Below are 22,664 nucleotides of genomic sequence, written 5' to 3'. Positions count from 1 at the left end.
ATTAGCAAGATCAATCAATTCACCAGCTGGCTGGCAACTGACATGTTTATTTAAATTATTATTTATTAATTGACATTTAATTTAGTTTTAATATATTTATTGACATTCTAATATTGATAATATATAAGTATTTTTAAAAATGGACGTGATAACAGTAACGGACGTGGAAACGGTAGAACTCACCGTTACGTAAGTAATTTTACATTTCTTTTATACATTTTTAAGTATAATATTGCGAAAAGTAACAGTGGGTGGCTAGAAAATAACTGCATTCCCGTTGCCAGGAAGGTTTTGGGATAGTTGCTCAGTATAATCCCAAAACCTCCCTCGCATTGGGAATGCACTTATTTTTTAGCCACCGTGTATATGGAGATGTTCATATACATGCATCTTTTTTATAATAACACATTCTAAAAACCAGTAGTATAATGTCATACCTCTAAAATTATCTAAAAAAAAAACTTAAATGACACACGTTCTTCTCTTATTCTAAATAATACATTTTAACGATGTATGGATGCTGCTCTTTTTATGAATGCATCATAAACTTATACCCGTAGTGTATATTTAAATAAATTCTTGGTAGTTAATTGGATACGTAAGTGATACTTGATAAACTAACGACCCGGTTTATCGCAAGTGGCGAAAAGAATGGACAAGTCGTACCAGTGAAATTTGCGTGTACCTACTTTAATCAGACGAAAACACATATAACATAAATTCTGTGCCTGGACTAATTGCACTTTTTGTAGTTTTTAGGGTTCCGTACCCAAAGGGTAAAACGGGTCCCTATTACTAAGACTCCACTGTCCGTCTGTCTGTCACCAGGCTGTATCTCATGAACGGTGATAGCTAGACAGTTGAAATTTTCACAGATGATGTATTTCTGTCGCCGCTATAACAATAAACACAAAAAAGTCTCGCCCACCGAGGGTTCCGTCCTCGGTGGGCGAGTCCGACTCGCACTTGTCCGGTTTTTAAATTGTAGCTTTTGAAGGTCTAATAATAAACTAAGCAGGCATTTTAATTCACCTAAATATCAATAAGTACATTTTATCTTAGCAATATTTTTTCAAAGACATATACTATATGTAGGTAAGTAGTGCTTATCTTTGTAACTAATACCTACACTAAATGATGCTGAAATCCGAGCTTATTATAAAATTGACCTAAGAATGCACTTGCAGCATTGTCGCCAATCCTATGCAGCTACGTTACGTATATCTGCCAGACAGTATTTCCCGTCATGCACAATAAATGATTTCTATTTCTATATTTGCCACTGCAAATGCCAAATAAGCGCGGCGCGACGTGACTAGTTGCAGTGTTCGTGAATGTTCAGATACTTGCTGGACTAAAAACTTTCATAAATATTCACTCCTTAAATCATAACCTTTCTGTAAAACCCTTGCCGTAGTTTGTTTAAATAGTGAACTGAAAGTTGGAATTGACTCAGTGATAGTTCTTTGACGTATTGAATTAGGTAACAAATAGGGCCTGAAGGATTCTATAATAACATCTAAAATGAGTTGAAGTGAAAAATATGTGGGTTGTGGGTCAAAAATTGAAGTGAAATGTTTGAAATGTGAAATGAAATGTGCATTAATATAGATAGATTGTAAAACATTTCAACGTATCAAAATTTTGTAAACTTTAAAAATCTAACAGTATAAAGAAGTGGACAATAGTACCTACTTGTACTGTTAAAACTTACTTTTAAAGTTTGGTTAAAATCAGTTGTGTAAACATTAGAATCGAGATTGCTCTTCTCACGTTTACAGTTATATACACAAGCAATTAAATTATTATTGTGACCTAACACATGTGTACATAGTTCCAATCATTTGTTAATATCAAAAGTCATTAATTAAAAAGTTAAGTATCTTTTCTAGGAATTGGTCGTTGCCTTCACTGACCCATTTTAAAAATTAATCTTGTATTATATAGGGCGTCCCAAAACTATGGGACATGAAGGGAAAGTACCTTAAATATCATAGATAGGATATTTTGCTGAAAGAAGACTAGGTATGTTATTCATCATCATCATCTTCCTCGCGTTGTCCCGGCATTTTGCCACGGCTCATGGGGAGCCTGGGGTCCGCTTGGCAACTAATCCCAAGAATTGGCGTAGGCACTAGTTTTTACGAAAGCGACTGCCATCTGACCTTCCAACCCAGAGGGGAAACTAGGCCTTGTTAGGTATGTTATTCATATGCAACATAAAAATACGGGTGATTTTTTTTTCACATTTCAGTCGGTTCGATTCCCAGACGAAGCAAGACATTTTAAGTAAATCTTTGAATGCGGTATTACTAACTTTTAAAAATAACATAAAGTCTTCTTTCAGCAAAATATCTTATCTACTGTATTTAAGGTACTTTCCCTTCATGTCCCATAGTCTTGGGACGTCCTATATACCGCAATGACGAATGCTTATAATTAGCCTCATGCATGAAGTTTATATTTGAACGAAATATGTTTTATTCGGATGTTTGTTACCGTTATATCATGTTACAAATGCATTTCCGTTTTTAAATTACCATTTAATAACTTAAAATTATAAATAAAAAGTACAAAAATTTGCCCGCGAAAAGCTAGTGAGCGAAACGCTCGAAACGCCACGTGACGTCACGCGTTCGACAGATTAGTGTCATTAGTAGCAAACGTCAGTTGGGCCGCCCAACGTGTGACGGCATCACGCTCTGTCGAATTCGCGCCAAAAATTTCAACCGCTCAAAAATTTTCTACATTTTAAATATTTTTTAATAAAATAATGTTAAGGTTTACAAAAGTATTTTTATCATTTCCGGTGTTCCAACGATATAAATTATGAATCCAAAAATAAAAATAAATTCATGCATGGAGCTAATTTAGCGATAATCGCCGTCCCTCAAATTCACAATATCGTGATCGGATAAGACCCATTCTAAGAGAAAACCTTGACATAGTTTACCTGAGGACAATAAACGCAATGTACACATGATCTGAGCAGTGATAAGCACATTACACATTACATGTAACGCATGCAAAGTGAGTGTAATGTAACAAGTGTTGTTGTGTACCTGTTAGTTCCGCACCGCCGGCTGCCCAGCCATGTATGGTCTGCGATGCACGGAGATCGTCAGGTACGCGTGTTCTTTATGCAATGTGACATTTTCAACCAAAAGGTACCACATTGTCGCTTGTCAATAAGGTTGATTTCAAATTGAAGTTGTATGGAAATAGCGCCTTATTGACAACCGACAATAAATACCCTTTTGATTGAAAATGGCACCAATGTTTACAGGCTTATTCGTGTATCGAAAGCTATGTTATTAAAGATAATATAGTCAACTACGTATATTTTTTCTACGTCTACTAATATCAACGCCTCTTAGAAAAACATGATCATGTGAGGAGATTTTTCGCCGTCTGGCTCAAGGAACCGCCTTAAGCTAAGTTTGAGTCCACTAGACTTATATTGACCGGGATATAGACCGTGATTACCTTTTGTATTATTTGTGAGCTCCCGATATTTCGACGCAGTTACATGCATCATGTTCACGGGTGACCCGCACCCGCACCCGCTATCTTCAGTCACCCGTGAACATGATGCATGTAACTGCGTCGAAATATCGGGAGCTCACAAATAATACAAAAGGTAATCACGGTCTATATCCCGGTCAATATAAGTCTAGTGAAACTAATCGTGAATCATTCAAAACTCTAAGTTTGAGTCCGTCCTAGTCTCACACCAAGTGCTAGATTACTAGGCGCGGTACTCAATGCTCTAACTTAGCAGTCTCGCAAAGAAATAAAATGGAAAATTTAAAAATGAGATTGTTTCTTCTCTTTATTTTATTTGAATATATTTTCTACTACTCTTTCAATATACGTTTTAACTTTTAATCCTCAATGGATAAAAAGAATAAAGTTAGTACTGAATTCACATGTTTTTTTGTGCCAAAAACCTAAACCTTTCATTCATGTGTTTCATTATGAACCTATTTCTTGACAGACATTAAAACAGTTTTCTAGAATTATGTAAACCTCAAATAAAAAATGTTATAAAATAAACTGTCACCTTGACAATTGATCAATAATAAATATTGTGTAAACGCTGTAATCTAGTTCTTTGGCTGTAAACAATTAAATTGTGTTATTATACTTATAATTCTTACACACGACGAGCTGATTAAATAATTATAGAATTATATAAATATCAGGAATTTCCAATATGAGAACTAGACGCACGTCAGTTCGTTTGCGGGAACGGTCTAATTCACTCACGATATGGTTAGAAAATACTTATGTGCTTATTGTAGTTTAGTTAAAGCTAGTAAAAACAGTCGCTTCTTGCTGTCTGTCTGTCCCTATGTATGCTTAGATCTTTAAAATTACGCATCGGATTTTGATGAGTTTTTTTTTAATAGAGTGATTCAAGACGAAGGTTTATATGAGCATTGCACCCGTGCGAAGCCGGGGCGGGTCGCTAGTTTATTATAAAATACCTATATAATACTTTAGTATACTAGAGTCCTAATCCTAATTGACTGGTTTCGGTAGACATTTCTTTTTTTTTCGTTATTTTAAAACAAATACTTTCAGTATACCTATATTTCGGTTTAGTCAAACAATATTGTTTAATTTTCTGGTTTGAATCTCGAGTTTTGAGTCTCACGGAAATTTTGTATTAAAATATCCAATTTTTCCTATCATTAGTCTCTGTCTTTCACTCCAACGCAGAAACACAATCAAAATAATAGCCTGTCCGTGACTGTTAAAAACGAACATAATAACTCGCTTATGATAAGCAGTTAATAGTAGTGGTACAGCAGTATCATATTCGTGTGGACTTTAAAACCTGCACTATAAGATTAGGAAGTAATTAATTTTCAAATATGTTTCCAGTAAATACCCCAAGACGGACTACACGTACTCCCCCCTCTCCAAGGACCGCGTGGAACTGGCGCCGGGGCAGGTGGCCGTCCCCAACATGTCGCGGAGGTCGCTGTCGCAGTTCCGCGTGCAGGGGCCCAACACCACCGTGGATGAGGTGGACGTGGCGGCCTGGAGCAGCGGCTGCAGGAAGAGATACACCGTGAGTACTGAGGGTCGGGGCAGGTGGCCGTCCCCAACATGTCGCGGAGGTCGCTGTCGCAGTTCCGCGTGCAGGGGCCCAACACCACCGTGGATGAGGTGGACGTGGCGGCCTGGAGCAGCGGCTGCAGGAAGAGATACACCGTGAGTACATAACAGTCGCTCAAAATGTGGTAAACATACATGTAAACTTTTCCTGAATAGTCTTTTTTCCGTTTGCGCAGAATAAGTAATAGAATTTCATACATAATGGCTCTAACGCTCTACCCCGCTCCGAAGGGGACTACCTCACCCCGCTGTGGCAGATTGACTTAAGATCGACCGAATCTCAGTTCGGCTAGCAACATGATCAACAATATGTACAAAATCAGATTGCTAGATAATACTTTAAAAGGAGTTTTCATTCCCTTTTTCGGCAAATAATATAGTCATATTGGCTGTCTGCAAACGACCAACGGATTAATTAGCAGGAAATTTTTTGTGATAATTTTTAATAATTATTTATTTATTATTATTTATTTGATACACTAGCAGCTCTTGGAGCTGATGCGATGATCGATGATGCTGATGCGTTGTGATTATATTTATTCTTTCACAGTCAATAGACAGCTCGGACGACGAGTCGTACTACCGCGGCAACGGCGGCTACGCCCCCGTCGACCAGCGCTGGTGGCTCACCCGCCTGCTGGTGACCATCGTCACCACCGTCACCACCACCGTGACCAACACCTACCGCAGCGTCGTCGGCCCGTCGCACCGCTACCCGTACACGGAGCGGAGACCGCAGCAAGGTAACTGACTCCACCTCCAGGTAACTCATATCATATCATAGCTGCAGTGTTCAGATAGCTTAGAACAGGGGTTACAACACGGAAAGGAATCGCGGGAACCGAAGGCCGCGCCGTGGCCCCTAGTTTATTTACAAACACTAAGACTAAAAAAAAAAGTACATTTGATAATTAAGTTTACCTTCGTTAGTTAGTTAGTTTATCTTCGGTTACCGCGGTAGTTACTCATGAAATAAAAGTATAAAAACTGATTATATCGCGTACATTGAATTTATAATACATCTCGACGTTTCGAACCCTTTCCAACGTTCGTGGTCAACGGGTGACTGAGGAAAAACTACGATGTGCAAGACTACCCACATACAAAAACAATGAACCATAAACTATAAACTTTAACCCTTAAATGCATAGTGATGTATGTATGTACACAACAAAAAACATATAATTTTATGCATAATTAGGTAAACTCTATTTGGTCCTGTATAATTATTTTGATCGTAAATTAATACACTTTCCTTCGTTTTATTGAAATTTGCGCAGTATTTAAGTTATTTATATTTAAAATCTTTATTATAGGTATATTACAAATAGTATAAATTTCTAATGGTAGTAAGATTTTTTATATCTTTTACCAATAATTGTATAAATTTACATAAATTATTATTTACCCTATGTAAATTCTAATACTGGTTAAGCAGTGAAAATCGATGTTTTAATTTATATTTTTATTTTTCCTAGAATCAGTAAACAATTATGTAGGACATATATTAATTTCAGGCAAAAAGAAAAAATCATGCATTTAAGGGTTAAGGATGGTTATACATGCAAAATCGGTTTTTAAGACTAGTTATACATTACAACCGTTTTCAAGTAAAGATATACGCGATAAAGCTACGCCGGCTCTAGCCCTACACCTCCGACCCGAGAAGATTTAATTCCCTCCTAAACTGTAGGAGGGCATACCAATGTGGAACCGGCAAGAAATTCGGCGGGACACATCTTTTCAAAACATTAGTACATCTTATAACTAACATGCATTAAATTAAACTGTAGAGTTCGAAACGTCGGGATATATTATAAATTCTATATACGCGATATAATCCGTTTTTATAGTTTTATTTTTTAATTATCAGTTTACAAATACAAAAAAAAAATTACAAAATACAAAATTCTTGATTTCATAATTTTTTTTATTTAGTTTCAATTAATGTAGGAATAATCTGAAAAAAAAATGAGGCTTAGGTTGAAAGTTTAGATTGGAGGAGCGGTCGCCAAAAATATATGAGAGTATGATTTCAGCCGGCATACTGTCCCGGAGCGCGTCCGCGGTCGCGACGCCTTTCTACTGGATGTACACCGCCATCAAGAGCGCCGTCACCACCACCGTCACTACCGTTACTGAAACCGTGAGTATTTGTCACGTATCACCTAACTTATACACAAGGAGTACTTGAAAACTTACTCAAAAAAGGCTCATCCAAACATCGTGTTTCTAGAATTGTGTATTTCAACTGATGTACCTCATTTTTAATAGTATTCATAAATGACCATGTTAACTTGTAATTTTACTTATGTAACACCAAATCTATATATGTTTTTGTCTCCAGTTGTCACCTAGCGCAGCAGCCGTGAGCAGCAGCAGCAGCAGCAGCAAGCGCAGCGCGCGACACGTGGAGAACAAGCGGCGCTGGTGGCCGTGGCTGCTCCTACTGTTGCTGCCACCACTGGGATATGGATGTAAGTCGCTACACACACTACTCTCTAGTCCTCGCGGAGAACAAGCGGCGCTGGTGGCCGTGGCTGCTCCTACTGTTGCTGCCACCACTGGGATATGGATGTAAGTCGCTACACACACTACTCTCTAGTCCTCGCGGAGAACAAGCGGCGCTGGTGGCCGTGGCTGCTCCTACTGTTGCTGCCACCACTGGGATATGGATGTAAGTCGCTACACACACTACTCTCTAGTCCTCGCGGAGAACAAGCGGCGCTGGTGGCCGTGGCTGCTCCTACTGTTGCTGCCACCACTGGGATATGGATGTAAGTCGCTACACACACTACTCTCTAGTCCTCGCGGAGAACAAGCGGCGCTGGTGGCCGTGGCTGCTCCTACTGTTGCTGCCACCACTGGGATATGGATGTAAGTCGCTACACACACTACTCTCTAGTCCTCGCGGAGAACAAGCGGCGCTGGTGGCCGTGGCTGCTCCTACTGTTGCTGCCACCACTGGGATATGGATGTAAGTCGCTACACACACTACTCTCTAGTCCTCGCGGAGAACAAGCGGCGCTGGTGGCCGTGGCTGCTCCTACTGTTGCTGCCACCACTGGGATATGGATGTAAGTCGCTACACACACTACTCTCTAGTCCTCGCGGAGAACAAGCGGCGCTGGTGGCCGTGGCTGCTCCTACTGTTGCTGCCACCACTGGGATATGGATGTAAGTCGCTACACACACTACTCTCTAGTCCTCGCGGAGAACAAGCGGCGCTGGTGGCCGTGGCTGCTCCTACTGTTGCTGCCACCACTGGGATATGGATGTAAGTCGCTACACACACTACTCTCTAGTCCTCGCGGAGAACAAGCGGCGCTGGTGGCCGTGGCTGCTCCTACTGTTGCTGCCACCACTGGGATATGGATGTAAGTCGCTACACACACTACTCTCTAGTCCTCGCGGAGAACAAGCGGCGCTGGTGGCCGTGGCTGCTCCTACTGTTGCTGCCACCACTGGGATATGGATGTAAGTCGCTACACACACTACTCTCTAGTCCTCGCGGAGAACAAGCGGCGCTGGTGGCCGTGGCTGCTCCTACTGTTGCTGCCACCACTGGGATATGGATGTAAGTCGCTACACACACTACTCTCTAGTCCTCGCGGAGAACAAGCGGCGCTGGTGGCCGTGGCTGCTCCTACTGTTGCTGCCACCACTGGGATATGGATGTAAGTCGCTACACACACTACTCTCTAGTCCTCGCGGAGAACAAGCGGCGCTGGTGGCCGTGGCTGCTCCTACTGTTGCTGCCACCACTGGGATATGGATGTAAGTCGCTACACACACTACTCTCTAGTCCTCGCGGAGAACAAGCGGCGCTGGTGGCCGTGGCTGCTCCTACTGTTGCTGCCACCACTGGGATATGGATGTAAGTCGCTACACACACTACTCTCTAGTCCTCGCGGAGAACAAGCGGCGCTGGTGGCCGTGGCTGCTCCTACTGTTGCTGCCACCACTGGGATATGGATGTAAGTCGCTACACACACTACTCTCTAGTCCTCGCGGAGAACAAGCGGCGCTGGTGGCCGTGGCTGCTCCTACTGTTGCTGCCACCACTGGGATATGGATGTAAGTCGCTACACACACTACTCTCTAGTCCTCGCGGAGAACAAGCGGCGCTGGTGGCCGTGGCTGCTCCTACTGTTGCTGCCACCACTGGGATATGGATGTAAGTCGCTACACACACTACTCTCTAGTCCTCGCGGAGAACAAGCGGCGCTGGTGGCCGTGGCTGCTCCTACTGTTGCTGCCACCACTGGGATATGGATGTAAGTCGCTACACACACTACTCTCTAGTCCTCGCGGAGAACAAGCGGCGCTGGTGGCCGTGGCTGCTCCTACTGTTGCTGCCACCACTGGGATATGGATGTAAGTCGCTACACACACTACTCTCTAGTCCTCGCGGAGAACAAGCGGCGCTGGTGGCCGTGGCTGCTCCTACTGTTGCTGCCACCACTGGGATATGGATGTAAGTCGCTACACACACTACTCTCTAGTCCTCGCGGAGAACAAGCGGCGCTGGTGGCCGTGGCTGCTCCTACTGTTGCTGCCACCACTGGGATATGGATGTAAGTCGCTACACACACTACTCTCTAGTCCTCGCGGAGAACAAGCGGCGCTGGTGGCCGTGGCTGCTCCTACTGTTGCTGCCACCACTGGGATATGGATGTAAGTCGCTACACACACTACTCTCTAGTCCTCGCGGAGAACAAGCGGCGCTGGTGGCCGTGGCTGCTCCTACTGTTGCTGCCACCACTGGGATATGGATGTAAGTCGCTACACACTACTCTCTAGTCCTCGCGGAGAACAAGCGGCGCTGGTGGCCGTGGCTGCTCCTACTGTTGCTGCCACCACTGGGATATGGATGTAAGTCGCTACACACACTACTCTCTAGTCCTCGCGGAGAACAAGCGGCGCTGGTGGCCGTGGCTGCTCCTACTGTTGCTGCCACCACTGGGATATGGATGTAAGTCGCTACACACACTACTCTCTAGTCCTCGCGGAGAACAAGCGGCGCTGGTGGCCGTGGCTGCTCCTACTGTTGCTGCCACCACTGGGATATGGATGTAAGTCGCTACACACACTACTCTCTAGTCCTCGCGGAGAACAAGCGGCGCTGGTGGCCGTGGCTGCTCCTACTGTTGCTGCCACCACTGGGATATGGATGTAAGTCGCTACACACACTACTCTCTAGTCCTCGCGGAGAACAAGCGGCGCTGGTGGCCGTGGCTGCTCCTACTGTTGCTGCCACCACTGGGATATGGATGTAAGTCGCTACACACACTACTCTCTAGTCCTCGTGCTAATGATGCGTCCAGATGTTAGTGGTATATCCTCTGGCGAATATGCGACTAGTTCGCGATGGTTTTAAAATGGTGCTATTTTAAAACCATCGCGAACTAGTCGCATATTTTTTATGTACGATATCCATGCGCGTGCAATGTGAGCGCTTCGCAGACCAAGTCTAGAACGCACCTTTAGATTTACAGCTTGACAAAAATGACAAATGACAATCTTCTTTAGAGTTAACATGCTTATTTCACTATACATATTATTATTTCTAGCAAAGGCTTCTCCAAAGAAAGGATGAATTGTTTCATTATTCGTTAATTTTGGTTATGATTAGGGTAAACTGCTCCCTAAGCATAAATTGACATTTGACATTTATTGAAAATTGTTTTTTTTTTTTATATTTTAATGGAAATAGAACAAACTTTCAGATTAAATATTAACAATTCCTGAAGCTCAATATTCAAAGTATATTGTGTTTGAGAAACGGGGTTTAGAATTCAGAAATGAATTAATTCTTTTATTCGTCCTCGAATATGATAATCGCGAATGTATAACTTGTTGCCGTGGATAAGGCACATGCCGAGTTCTGATAACGCAACCACGAGAGTGACGCACGTCTTATCCACACAGCACACTCGCTCAAATGTCATTCCTATTCGAACCGACGAGTAACCGAGCCGAATTCCTTTCAGCGTACTACACATACGAGAACCTGGACACTCTCGCGCCCAACTTTACCGATTTCCTTCTCGATCTATCCGAGTTCACCCCCTCCTTTCCCACTATAACCCTCCCGAACATCACCCTGCCGGACATCAACATCACTCTACCCGACATCCGGGAGAACCTTCCAGAATTCCCCGAAGTGTCCAAAACCTACGTAGAGTACCGAGACATCGTGCACAACAGGATGTCCGACGCATCTGAATATATGCAGGTAGTAGCTGAGAGCTGCTACGAGGAGATGCGGCGCTACTGGCGCGGGGTGCTGGGGTGACTAACGGGGGAGGGGGAGGGGGCCTAGCAGACGAACGAGAGTGACGAGTACGAGGGGCCCGTGCACAGGGGGGGGCTGACCGTCACGCCGCAGGGGGATGTTGTCACTGCACAGGGATATGTTCTGGACGGACCCTTTTTTATACTACGCCAGTGGTAAGCGTGAAACCTGTATACCGGCGAGCTTTTCAAAATCTGGACAATCCTTTATCAGACTAATTCCAGCTAGAGATTTCGCACGGAGAAGCACTCTTTAAATGTTTCATGTTTGGTTGTCGCTCCCGTCTCTTCCTGGATTATCAGGGGACTAATATCTAGATAACCTCTAACTTGGCAGCAAAAAAATATTGTGAAAATGTGCATTTAGATAGAAACAAAATTGGATAGGCTAAGATTTTAGGACCACTAAATAAAAAAAGGGTTATCGTGACATTATAGACAAGGATCGCTCCTACCCTGTCACTTTCGTTCTACGTGTACTATTTAGTTTGCATTTAGACAATATAAGTATTATGTTAATTATGAAATACAATGGTGAACTGTGAAAAAACTCATCAGATTTTAAAATCTCGGCTTTTGGTGATCTCTCTCTGCCGAAGACAATTCTCGTGTTGGTGTAAAACGGTATCTTCGGTCGTGTTTTACAGAACTCGTCACACAGAACTACCTATACTTTAATCCGAAGTACTTGCAAATATTATAACGTCATAACATAATAACGATTATAAAAATGCAAGTAAATAACTACTTTATATTAAGTTTGAACCCAGTGATGAACAGGTTGTGAAACCTTCGGTCTAAATGCAAACTAAGACGTACAATATACTGTAGTTACAGTAAACATAGTACTTAATTATAACAACTGTTCATTTATACAGCATTTTATGCGGAACATGATAAATCTATTTATATTTCAAAACACAGGACAATGAAAACTGGTACATTAATAGATATTATCAAACATTAAGAAAGTTCAGTTTACCGCCACGCATTTCGCGCAAAACGGTCTATAACATCTGCCCTTTCGCCTGCCACTTACCTGCTGCTAAGAGGGCCATGGAAACAACATATACCTTTCTCTGTTTCTCTCGCCAGAAAGTGTCCTGAAAGTCTATACTAGTCATAGATCCTCAATACGTACACAGATTGTCATTTGATATGTTGAGAATCTGGCAAAACTCATTGAGCCCTTTTCATTGTTCTAGTGTTTGGTTGTGTGTAGAAATTCTGAGAGAGTGTGTGTAAGGGAATATTTTATCTTTGTTTGCTATTAATGTCTACGCATGTGATGATTATAATCATGCTTTTTATTTTATTTTACTTACACGCACTCTTAAATTAAATAATAATTATAAATGTGTCATTAAATTATTTTATGTTCAGTATACGAATTATTACTGTCATTGCAATATTCGCATAAATTATTCAATGTTGTCATTGATGTTTTAATTTATATTTAAAATAATAATATATTTTGCTTACTTACCATGTTCATAAAATAGTATTATCCAGTGAAAAATAAATATTAAAATTATTTATTTAATTGCAATTAAAACCTTATGTACCTTTGAAGTAATAAGTGGCCATAATTTGGAGTTTTAATCAGATTTTCTGTACCTGTACTTTGACCTTTTAGCCGCCACACATGTCTACTACAGGGGCCCATTTCTCGAACGGTATTAGTCTAATATTATTTGTGTGTTGTCATGACAACCCATACGATTGGACGGGTCGTGGACTAATAATATTAGTCTAATATCGTTCGAGAAATGGGCCCCAGTTAGAAGTAGTATTTGTAAAACGTGAAAAGTACGACAAATTTTATTTTCTTAATTTCCAATATCTCGGTCGAGATCAAAGCTATTTTTTTAATTATTTATTTTAAAAAACTACGTTACATACACGTACCTAGCTTACGGTGATCCAGACTCCAGAGTACCGTCTAAAACTATATAGTTAAGATGGGTCTGAAATAAAGATATATATATATATATATATATAATTTAATTTTTAATTTAATTTAAAACAAGTCGGTTTTATGATATTGAATTTATTCTTTATTACTTGTACTCTTTGTCACATATTCACACATGTCGGAAAGCGGCGGCTAAGAGGTTAAATTAGTTTAAGAATTAATTATTTGTCCTCTCAGTGACTAACATTAAATGCTAATTTTCAAAACTTAACCCCTAGTCATAAAGCCCTTTACAGACTGAGCGATATTATACCAAAAGATATAGCAAGACGTCTTACGATATATTTTACGTACTATTTAACAGAGTCCACACACGAAGATATAATATATATTTTGGTATATTTCGTCTCTCTCACAATGTAGGTGCTAGACAGACTGCGATATATATTTTGGTATCGTTGTCGTGTGTGGTGCTTAGCTATACTATAATGTCTATAAAATATCTGTCGGCTATCTTACGAGGCTCACTGACTACCAGTCCGCCGGACGATATCGGCCTGTCAGTTGTTCGGAACAGTCAAATTTTAGTTCTAACTGACAGGCTTATATAGTCCGGCGGACTGATAATCAGTGGGCCTCTTTACGGTATATTAATATATATTTTCGCTCCGTCTGTGACGGACTTAAATTCGGTTTGATTTTATAATTAAAGAATTCTGTGTTATTCTAATTTAATTAACGCTGATGGCGTCACAAAATATAATATTTTGCAGTCGGTAAATTCATTGCTTTACCTACTAAGTTTAAGTTTAGAATAAGTTTTAATTTTGTCGACGCATTTCAAAGTTGCTTCAAGTTCATAATGTTCAATTCCCAATACTAGTTTGATATAATTCTACAACGGTGCAAAACAGGCACACGGCCCTTCTGAAGTCCTGACTGTATGCCGTAAAAGCGTAACCAATACACGCATAAAAGCGTAACCAATACCAATACACGCTTAAAAGCGTAACCAATACACTCTTATAAGGGTACCGACTACCGAGTAAGTACCAAGTTACCGACTTTTGCAAAAGGTTTTTTTTTTTTCTTAAACAGCATACGTTATTTTCGTTACATTCTTGAATGAATACGACTTTGATATGCTTCAACAATATTATATTTCGGGTTGGTATTTAATTTGCGCAGTCTGTATATTTATGTCAATATTCATAATAGTGTAAACGGGCTATTTATGATATAATTACATTTTTTTTCCTACGCAATACTGTTTTATTTCCACCACGATACAAACCGGGGAAGGATAGAGGTCACCTTACAAAGATGTTCTGATACACTTTAGGTGAGTCACTCTTCTATTACTATCACTCATATATCTCTGTCCTTCCCCGCCTCCTTATTTTATTATAGCTATTATACAATCGGGAAGGACAGAGCGGTCAAAAACACTATTCTTACTAATCACACTTATTTTTACAGGTTACAATTATTCGGAGTACATAATGCCTCAAGAAATAAAAGACACGTACAAACCTCCCGTCATACTCCAAGACTCAGACTTGACCAGAAGAGTCGCCGCTCTAGAAGACTGGGCGCTCAACGTCGACACCAGACTCAAATACTTCGACCAAAAATTATCAAAGTTCGACAACCTCGAACAACAAATTGAACAATACTCAATAAAATATCTACAGAACAATCTAGTCCAAATAATCAACGCCGACGGGAACAGCGAAGCCGTCGCTGCAAAATTAAAGAATTATTTCGATAACCATTACGTTACCAAAGAACAGATGCAAAAAATGAGCATAGAGATACATGAGCGGCTCATATCTTCATGGAAACCTGAGATGGACGAGGATAAGATAAGATCGTTAATCCAGGAGTATCTGTCGGTGTTCGAGAGGCGGCAGATGGAGGTGATCGTGGAGAGGTTCAAGGAGTACGTGAGGGAGGTGGAGGTGAGGAGGGAGGGAGGAGGAGGGGAGTTTGACGCGGAGGCGGTGAGGAGGATCGTGGCCGGGATGCTGGACGTGTATGACGCGGATAAGACTGGGCTGGTGGACTACGCGCTCGAGTCCGCAGGTGAGTGAATATTTGAGCCATAAACACACAGAATAACAATTTTTACCTTTTCTGTTCTCGAAAGTTCTTAGTTTTTAGAAACAGGAGAAATAAATTAAAACCTCAATTAGTTTATAATCTTTTTGTTGTTGGGATTTAGGAATTCCATTTTATAGAATTCATGAATTACGTTATAATATTTCTGTCTTCTAGGTATCTAAAAAGTTTAAAAGTCTAACACATTCTCTGCTAGCACATGTGTTAATTTTAAATGTTTATATCGTGCTATTTTATTGGTTTACATTTGTGTCATATTAGAAAGTCTTCTTTTATTACGTTCCCAGGTATCTTGTAACACATTTATCTCTTATTCTAACCATAGAGTAACTTATACTAGAGCGGTACTGTCATAGTAAATTTTGTAACCACAGTAAATTCACTGCCATCTATCGACACACTTTAAAACTAAAAATGAAGATTTATAAAAATACGATAAAATGTATTTAAATATGGATAATGTTTTTTTTTATTTGCATTAATTATTTTTATGATTTTGACCCATGTTCTTTCACTGATTGATATGCGTAAAAATTGTTAAATAACAAACGAATCCGTCAACGCCATCTATACGACAGTAGGCCAAAGCTAGTAGCGCCCTCTGATCGAGAGTCAAATTTTCTTGATTTTCGAGGCACGTTTTTTCCTTAGACTGTATCCATCTATTACGGAGTTATATCTATCTTTGTTCTAACTCAATAGACTTTACAATTGAAACTGTCCTGATTTTCTTCCAGGCGGACAAGTGGTATCAACAAAATGCACGGAGCTGTACCAAATAAAGACAAAGCAATATTCAGTGCTGGGCCTGCCGGTGTGGTGGGTGTACACGTCGCCGCGGTTCGCGCTCACCCCGGGGGCCATGCCCGCGGAGTGCTGGGCCTTCCAGGGCTTCCCCGGGTACCTAGGTGAGTGCTACTACTACTAACCGGGGGATTTACTGGGCCTACCAGGGGCAATGCCTGCGGAGTGGAATGATGGGCTTTCTAAAAGGTACTTGGGTAATTATGTAACCTGGATCGGTTTGAAATTGGAATGTCTGAATTGTATACGACCTCAGTAGTGAGCGTCCAGAGGAGCTTGCAGCGCAGCATTAATCTTCCAGATTTGAGCATCGTGCACTGAGACCGCTTTTAAGGTTGGACATGGACAATCCCACGCACCGTTTACATCCTAGTTAGTGCAGACAGACACTTATTAAACGCAGTTACACCTGTACGATTTAGGATTCTGAAATCATCAATAATATGTGTAAGGCGTCTAATGGCGTTTTTTTTTATATACTACGTCGGTGGCAAACAAGCATACGGCCCGCCTGATGTTAAGCAGTCTCCGTAGCCTATGTACGCCTGCGACTCCAAAGGAGTTACATGCGCGTTGCCGACCCTAACACTCCTCTCCCTCGTTGAGCTCTGGCAACCTTACTCACCGGCAGGAACACAACACTTTGAGTAGGGTCTAGTGTTATTTGGCTGCGGTTTTCTGTAAGGTGGAGGTACTTCCCCAGTTGGGCTCTGCTCTAGATCTGGAATGACATCCGCTGTCCTGTGCCCTACCACACAAAGCGAAAGGTCATTCACAGTGCCCATACCTCTCTTTTGGACGAAGTTTAAGGACATACCCCCGGGTCCGGACGTAGTTTTAGGACATACCCGGGTCCCGGGCGTTATTCGTAAACGCCTGTCAAGTCAAAAATATCCGTTCTGTATGATAATACTATTACTTATTCTGTGATAATACGTTATGTTCCAGTGGTCCGCACGTACGCCGTGGTGGAGGTGACGGGCTTCTCCTTGGAGCACATGTCGCGCCTGCTCGCCGTCGACGGCAAGATCGAATCCGCACCCAAAAACTTCTCCGTCTATGTGAGTCATATTGTCACACACCACTTCAACTGAACCTGGTTTTTACAAGCTTTTATTGTAACTTGAAATGTACCTATGCTTACGGGTTAAATCTTGCAAGTTAAATTTGACCCACTTCCTAGGTTTCCAATGAAGCTGAAAATTTGCATACATAAGCAGGCGTAGCTCACTCCGCGATTTCGTCTCGTCGCTACAACTTGCTAATTTTGGTGTCTAGCCATAGTAGTTGCCGCGCACCGCTACGGAACGGACGCCTGCTCGCGCTTGCGCTACCTTGCGGCTATATCTGTCGTAATAGAGGCGTTTTGTTAGATAGTGAACTTTCTGTACCTAGTACTATTAGTATTTATTCTGTGACAAGTTAAGGTGGGGTAAGAGTAACATAGTTTATTTAGCTCAGGGCAAGACAAACAGTACGAGGATTCTATACAATTGTTTGTCTTGTCCCGGTGATAGTCTTACCCTACCTCACCTTATGTAAATTGGATAACAATGCAATATTATGGTACCATCGAGCTTATCTGATGATGGACACAGGAGGTGGCCATAGGAACTCTGTGATAAAACAAACTATTTGTGTTTGGGTTTGTTGGAATTGTCGCGATGAGTATTATTATTAATTCTTTATAATATATCAGATAATTATTTTATCCATAGAATTAGTTGCCTGTGGAAAGAAAAGTACAGTCAGCGATAAAAGCTTGTACCAAAAATGAAATTTTTGCGAAAAACTTATTATATCCCATGTCTCTGTCATGTCTTAGTAAGATGGCATATAGTCGAGAAATTGGGATCGGTTACGCCGTGGCGGGGTGGCCTAGGGGTTTTAGCCCGGATTGCTAAAGACGCCGGTTCGTATCCGGCCTTCACCACTGGAGGGCTTCGTCACTTTTTCTTTAATATATGACATCTATTTCAGTTTATAATTTATAATATATAGTAGTGTGACTACTTAAAAACACAAATCAAAATATTTAATAAAATAAGTTGATTTGTTCCCAAAGTTGTGTATATCCCATGTAGTAAAATGTTTAATAATTAGTATTGTTGTAATCCCAGGGTCTCCACGGCGAGCAAGACCCAGAGCCGCACCTGTTCGGCAACTACATGTACGACGCGAACGGCACCGCCATACAACACTTCCCCGTGCAGTTCCCCAAGCTCACGGACATCGGCGGCGTCCACTACCCCGTCGCCTACGACATCATAGAGCTCAGGGTCGAGAGCAACCATGGCAACCCCACCTACACGTGTGTCTACAGGTAATGTCACGTGTTTTTTAGGGTTCCGTACCTCAAAAGCCTAAGGTTAAGGGTAAGGTTAAGGTTTTTTTTTTACCCCAAATTGGTCCACTACAAATGTACACTCCATTTTTACACCCTTAAACGATGATTTCGGAGATAAAATAATTCTATATCCTTCCCAACAGCTTAAACTATCCCCACACTAAGTCCATAGGCGAGGTTATTGATTACCCATTCAAATTTCCACCCCCTTGAGGGGTGAGTTCTGGGATAAAAAGTATCCTATGTCCTTCCCTGGGACTCAAACTATCTGCATACCAAATTTCAACTAAATCGGTTCAGCGATTTAAGCGTGAAGAGGTAACAGACAGACACACTTTCGCATCCATACTATAATATTATAAATCCGAAAGTGTGTCTGTCTGTCTGTCTCTTCACGATTGAAGCACTGTACAGATTTAGTTGAAATTTGGTATAGAGATAGTTTTAAGTTCCGGGGAAGGACATATGGTAGTTTTTATCCCAGAAATCATCATTTAAGGGGGGTGGAAGTTTGTATGGGACGATAAAAACCAGATTGGATAAAAAATAACCTACCCAAATTACTAACCACGCAGACGAAATCGCGGGCAAAAGCTAGTTTGTAATATAGTATGGATTTGTTGATGGCTGTATGCAAACATTGGTGACATCCCTTCACCATAAGCATAGTTTCACTTTTAATAAGGCCAGGATTACACTTGTAAGTTTTACTTACGTAAGTAGGGACAAAGCTATTTGCTAGAATGAGATAACGATATTCATATCTCATTCTGTAGTATAGCTGTGTCCCTACTTACGTAAGTAAAACTGACAAGTGTAATCCTGGCCTAAGAGAATGTTTATTTCCTCAGGTTCAGGGTCCACGGAAACCCCCTGTCCGACATCCGCGCGGCCACCGAGGACAGCATACGCGAGAGCGAGACGTAGCGATTGCTCTCACTCTGGGGCTGGAGCGAACGGAAGTGTACAAACTGACCGACTGAAAGTAGTGTTGTGAGTTGCTAAAAACAATGTGTGTAGGATGAGTGACTTCAAGATCAATATTGAAGGCGTTGATGAATCAAATGAACATGTTACTGAAAGTGTAATTGATAGGTCGTCAGTGTAAGTTTTGGTTAAAAGTCAATTTGCCGAGTAGTTTAAATCATGGTGGCAGCGCCATCTCTCTCGCTATACCGTAATCCAGGATTCGTATAGGGGGTGAAAGCACGTACTACTCGCCCTTAGAGTTGGTCAAGCCTTTCAAAGATAGCATATAGAATTTTGGACGGGTACCGCCGTGGCCGGGTGGTCGGGACGGTAGCTGAAGACGCGGGTTCGATTCCCGCCTCGGCCACCGGTGGACTTGGTCACTTTTTCTTTAGTGTATGATATCTATTTCAGTTTATAGTTTAAATCATCATCAGAAAACAACAAGGAAATTTAAGAGATGAAAACTACGTAGTTATTATGTATGCTAAAATGGCATTTCCTGGCGAAATGTAATTAAAGACCAAGTCGAGTAATTTAAAGGGGAAGCTACTAAGCAATGGTCACATGAATTCACTGTGCTTCTCTATTTTTACAAGCTTTTATTTAACTTGACATGTGCCTATGTAACTTACTTTTTTAATCATGCAAACCATTTTTAACCACTTCCTGATATCAGATGAAGCTGAAAATTTGCATACATATGTAAGTCGGGTGACAATGCAATATTATGGTACCGTCGAGCTGATCTGATGATGGAGACAGGAGGTGGTCATAGGAACTGTGATAAAACAACGCAGCCTAATTGTGTTTGGGGTTTTTAGAATTGTCTCAATGAGTATTAGTTGCCTGTAGAAGAATACAGTCAGCGATAAAAGCTTGTACCAAAAATGTTTTTTTTTTTTTGCCAAAAACTTATATTTGAATTTTTAGCCTAAAACTTACACTTAGACATGTTAGGTGATTTGATCGTCAAGAATAAAACTTGAAGTGAAAACTGTACGAATATGAGACTAGTGAATAGACGTAGTGTGGTAATATCCGTGTAATTGCACCCTAAGAGTTATAAGGTCCAAAGTACAAAGTATGATTGTTAACTGTGACTTAAAATTATGTGCTTAGTATTATGTGAACCAGTGATTATGTATTATACAAAAAATCTCGTTTTTACAATTAGGAATACCGCACAATGCCGTTTTACGCTTAGTTCTGAATTTGTATGTTTATTGATAAGGTTTTATTTTTAATTGTGTTTTAAGTTATTGATAAAAGATTTTACTGTAATTTGTATGGTTTTGTATGGCTTAATGATATAGGTTATTGAAGGAGCTAGTCCGGTTAGTTTTTAATATATTTTTATGCCTTAGGGTTAATGTTTTATGTTCAATTGTGTCTCAAAATTGTGTAAATTAGCGCTAGAACACCGCATTTCTCGTTTGGGTTAGTAGACTTATAAATGCTTACTTCCAATTCTTGAAATGTGTCAATTCAACAATCTCCATTAAAAATATATGTTTATATATAGTGTTCAAAAATATGCATGACATTACTAGACTAAAATATTGTCAAACACCATCTATTAGAAAGACTACTTGTCATTCTAATAACTAAAGAGACGAATATTTTACATCATTTTCCGATAGAAATCCGCCGATGTTAAAATCTCAAACTAAGAGATATATGTAATAGAAATAAATAAATCATGTCTAATTAGAAACTCAAATTATTTATATATAAGGTTGTTCTCGAAAGTAGGCGTAAGTTAGAATATCGCATTAACATAATGATATCTATATCTATGTCGTTTTATGCGTATCCGTTATCCAGTTAAAAACAAGTTGCTTGCAAATATGTATGTATGTTATCGCAGTATCTGAAATTGATCATTTCCTATTAATATTTATATTTACGGTCAGATTACGTGGGTGCCTGTATCTACTTCATACAAATGTGACGTTTTCAACCAAAAGGGTAACCACATTGTCGGTTGTTGATAAGGTTGATTTCAAATTGAAGCTAGAAATAGCGCCTTGTTGACTTGGCTTTTTGTTGAAAATGGCACAAATAGAGATGTATTTTCCCTGCAAACAAAAATGTGACTTACTCTGGCCCTACCTGACCTGAACTATCGCTTAAAATGCTTTAATATCTAAACACTGACCAAGTATGTAATACTAATGTGACTGTTACCATAATAATTTCAACAAATCCTAAATGTCCTATTAGTGCAATCTCCATACCAAATGAATCAATTCTAAATTGACCTTTTATTATTAGGTGCTCGTGAACGGAAGACGTGTGTTATTGTTGTAAATATAAATATGAAGTAAATGGCAATGCAAAGAAACAGTAATTTCCTCTAACACCATCATAATCCTGTAGGTACATACGTAATAGACTCATCAAGTGCCTTACTAATTGTTTATCCATCTACAATACCCGCGTATAGCGTGAAATCAAACTGGGGCCCATTTCTCGACCGGTATTAGTGTGTTGTCATGGTAACCCATACGACTTGACAGGGGCCCATTTCTCGAACGGTATTAGTCTAATATTATTAGTATGTTGCCATAGTAACCCATACGACTTGACAGTTCGTGGACTAATAATATTAGTCTAGTACCGTTCGAGAAATGGGCCCCAGTTCGTTTATTATTCTTAATCTTAATCCGTTTATTAGTCTTAATACCGTTCGAAAAATGGGCCCCTGGACGTCCTAAAATAGTTTTTAACCATTAAAGCGCAAAATATAGAATTGAAAACCATTGACAATATTACGTATATATATTTATCATATTGAGAATTTCGTCCGTATATTTGTATCTGCAGAGGACTGTACATCGTGTTCATAATGATGTATGATTTAGACAAAAATCGGTCTTATGTTGCACTAAAGTATTGAATGTTGACTACGGAGGTATATAATATAAATAGATGTTGAATGAAAACGAATAGTATGAGATCAGCAGCTAATATGTATTGTAATTATAATTAATTATAACAATGTTTTCCTGCACATGTATCGCGACACCATCATCCTGAGAATAATTTACAGCTTTTAATAACAATTTCTCCTAAGTCCAC

General features: G+C 40.4%; 1 protein-coding gene across 1 annotated transcript in view; it reads left to right on the top strand.

The window, feature by feature from the left end:
* The window catches only part of LOC134744032 (klaroid protein-like), a 39,485-nt gene extending 18,991 nt beyond the window's left edge, over positions 1–20,494 (top strand). Inside the window, exons 5-13 of the mRNA XM_063677671.1 lie at positions 4,891–5,080; positions 5,678–5,870; positions 7,167–7,273; positions 7,475–7,604; positions 14,819–15,424; positions 16,198–16,368; positions 17,213–17,325; positions 18,385–18,587; positions 19,463–20,494. Of these exons, the coding sequence (XP_063533741.1) occupies positions 4,891–5,080; positions 5,678–5,870; positions 7,167–7,273; positions 7,475–7,604; positions 14,819–15,424; positions 16,198–16,368; positions 17,213–17,325; positions 18,385–18,587; positions 19,463–19,538 (1,789 nt within the window). The 3' untranslated portion in view covers positions 19,539–20,494. The remainder of the gene's footprint in view (positions 1–4,890; positions 5,081–5,677; positions 5,871–7,166; positions 7,274–7,474; positions 7,605–14,818; positions 15,425–16,197; positions 16,369–17,212; positions 17,326–18,384; positions 18,588–19,462) is intronic.
* The last annotated feature ends 2,170 nt before the right edge of the window (positions 20,495–22,664 follow it).

The sequence above is a fragment of the Cydia strobilella genome, chromosome 9, assembly GCF_947568885.1.
Source record: "Cydia strobilella chromosome 9, ilCydStro3.1, whole genome shotgun sequence".
NCBI lineage: Eukaryota > Metazoa > Arthropoda > Insecta > Lepidoptera > Tortricidae > Cydia > Cydia strobilella.
Note: the sequence above shows the minus strand (reverse complement) of the source record. Positions and strands in the feature narration are given on the sequence as shown.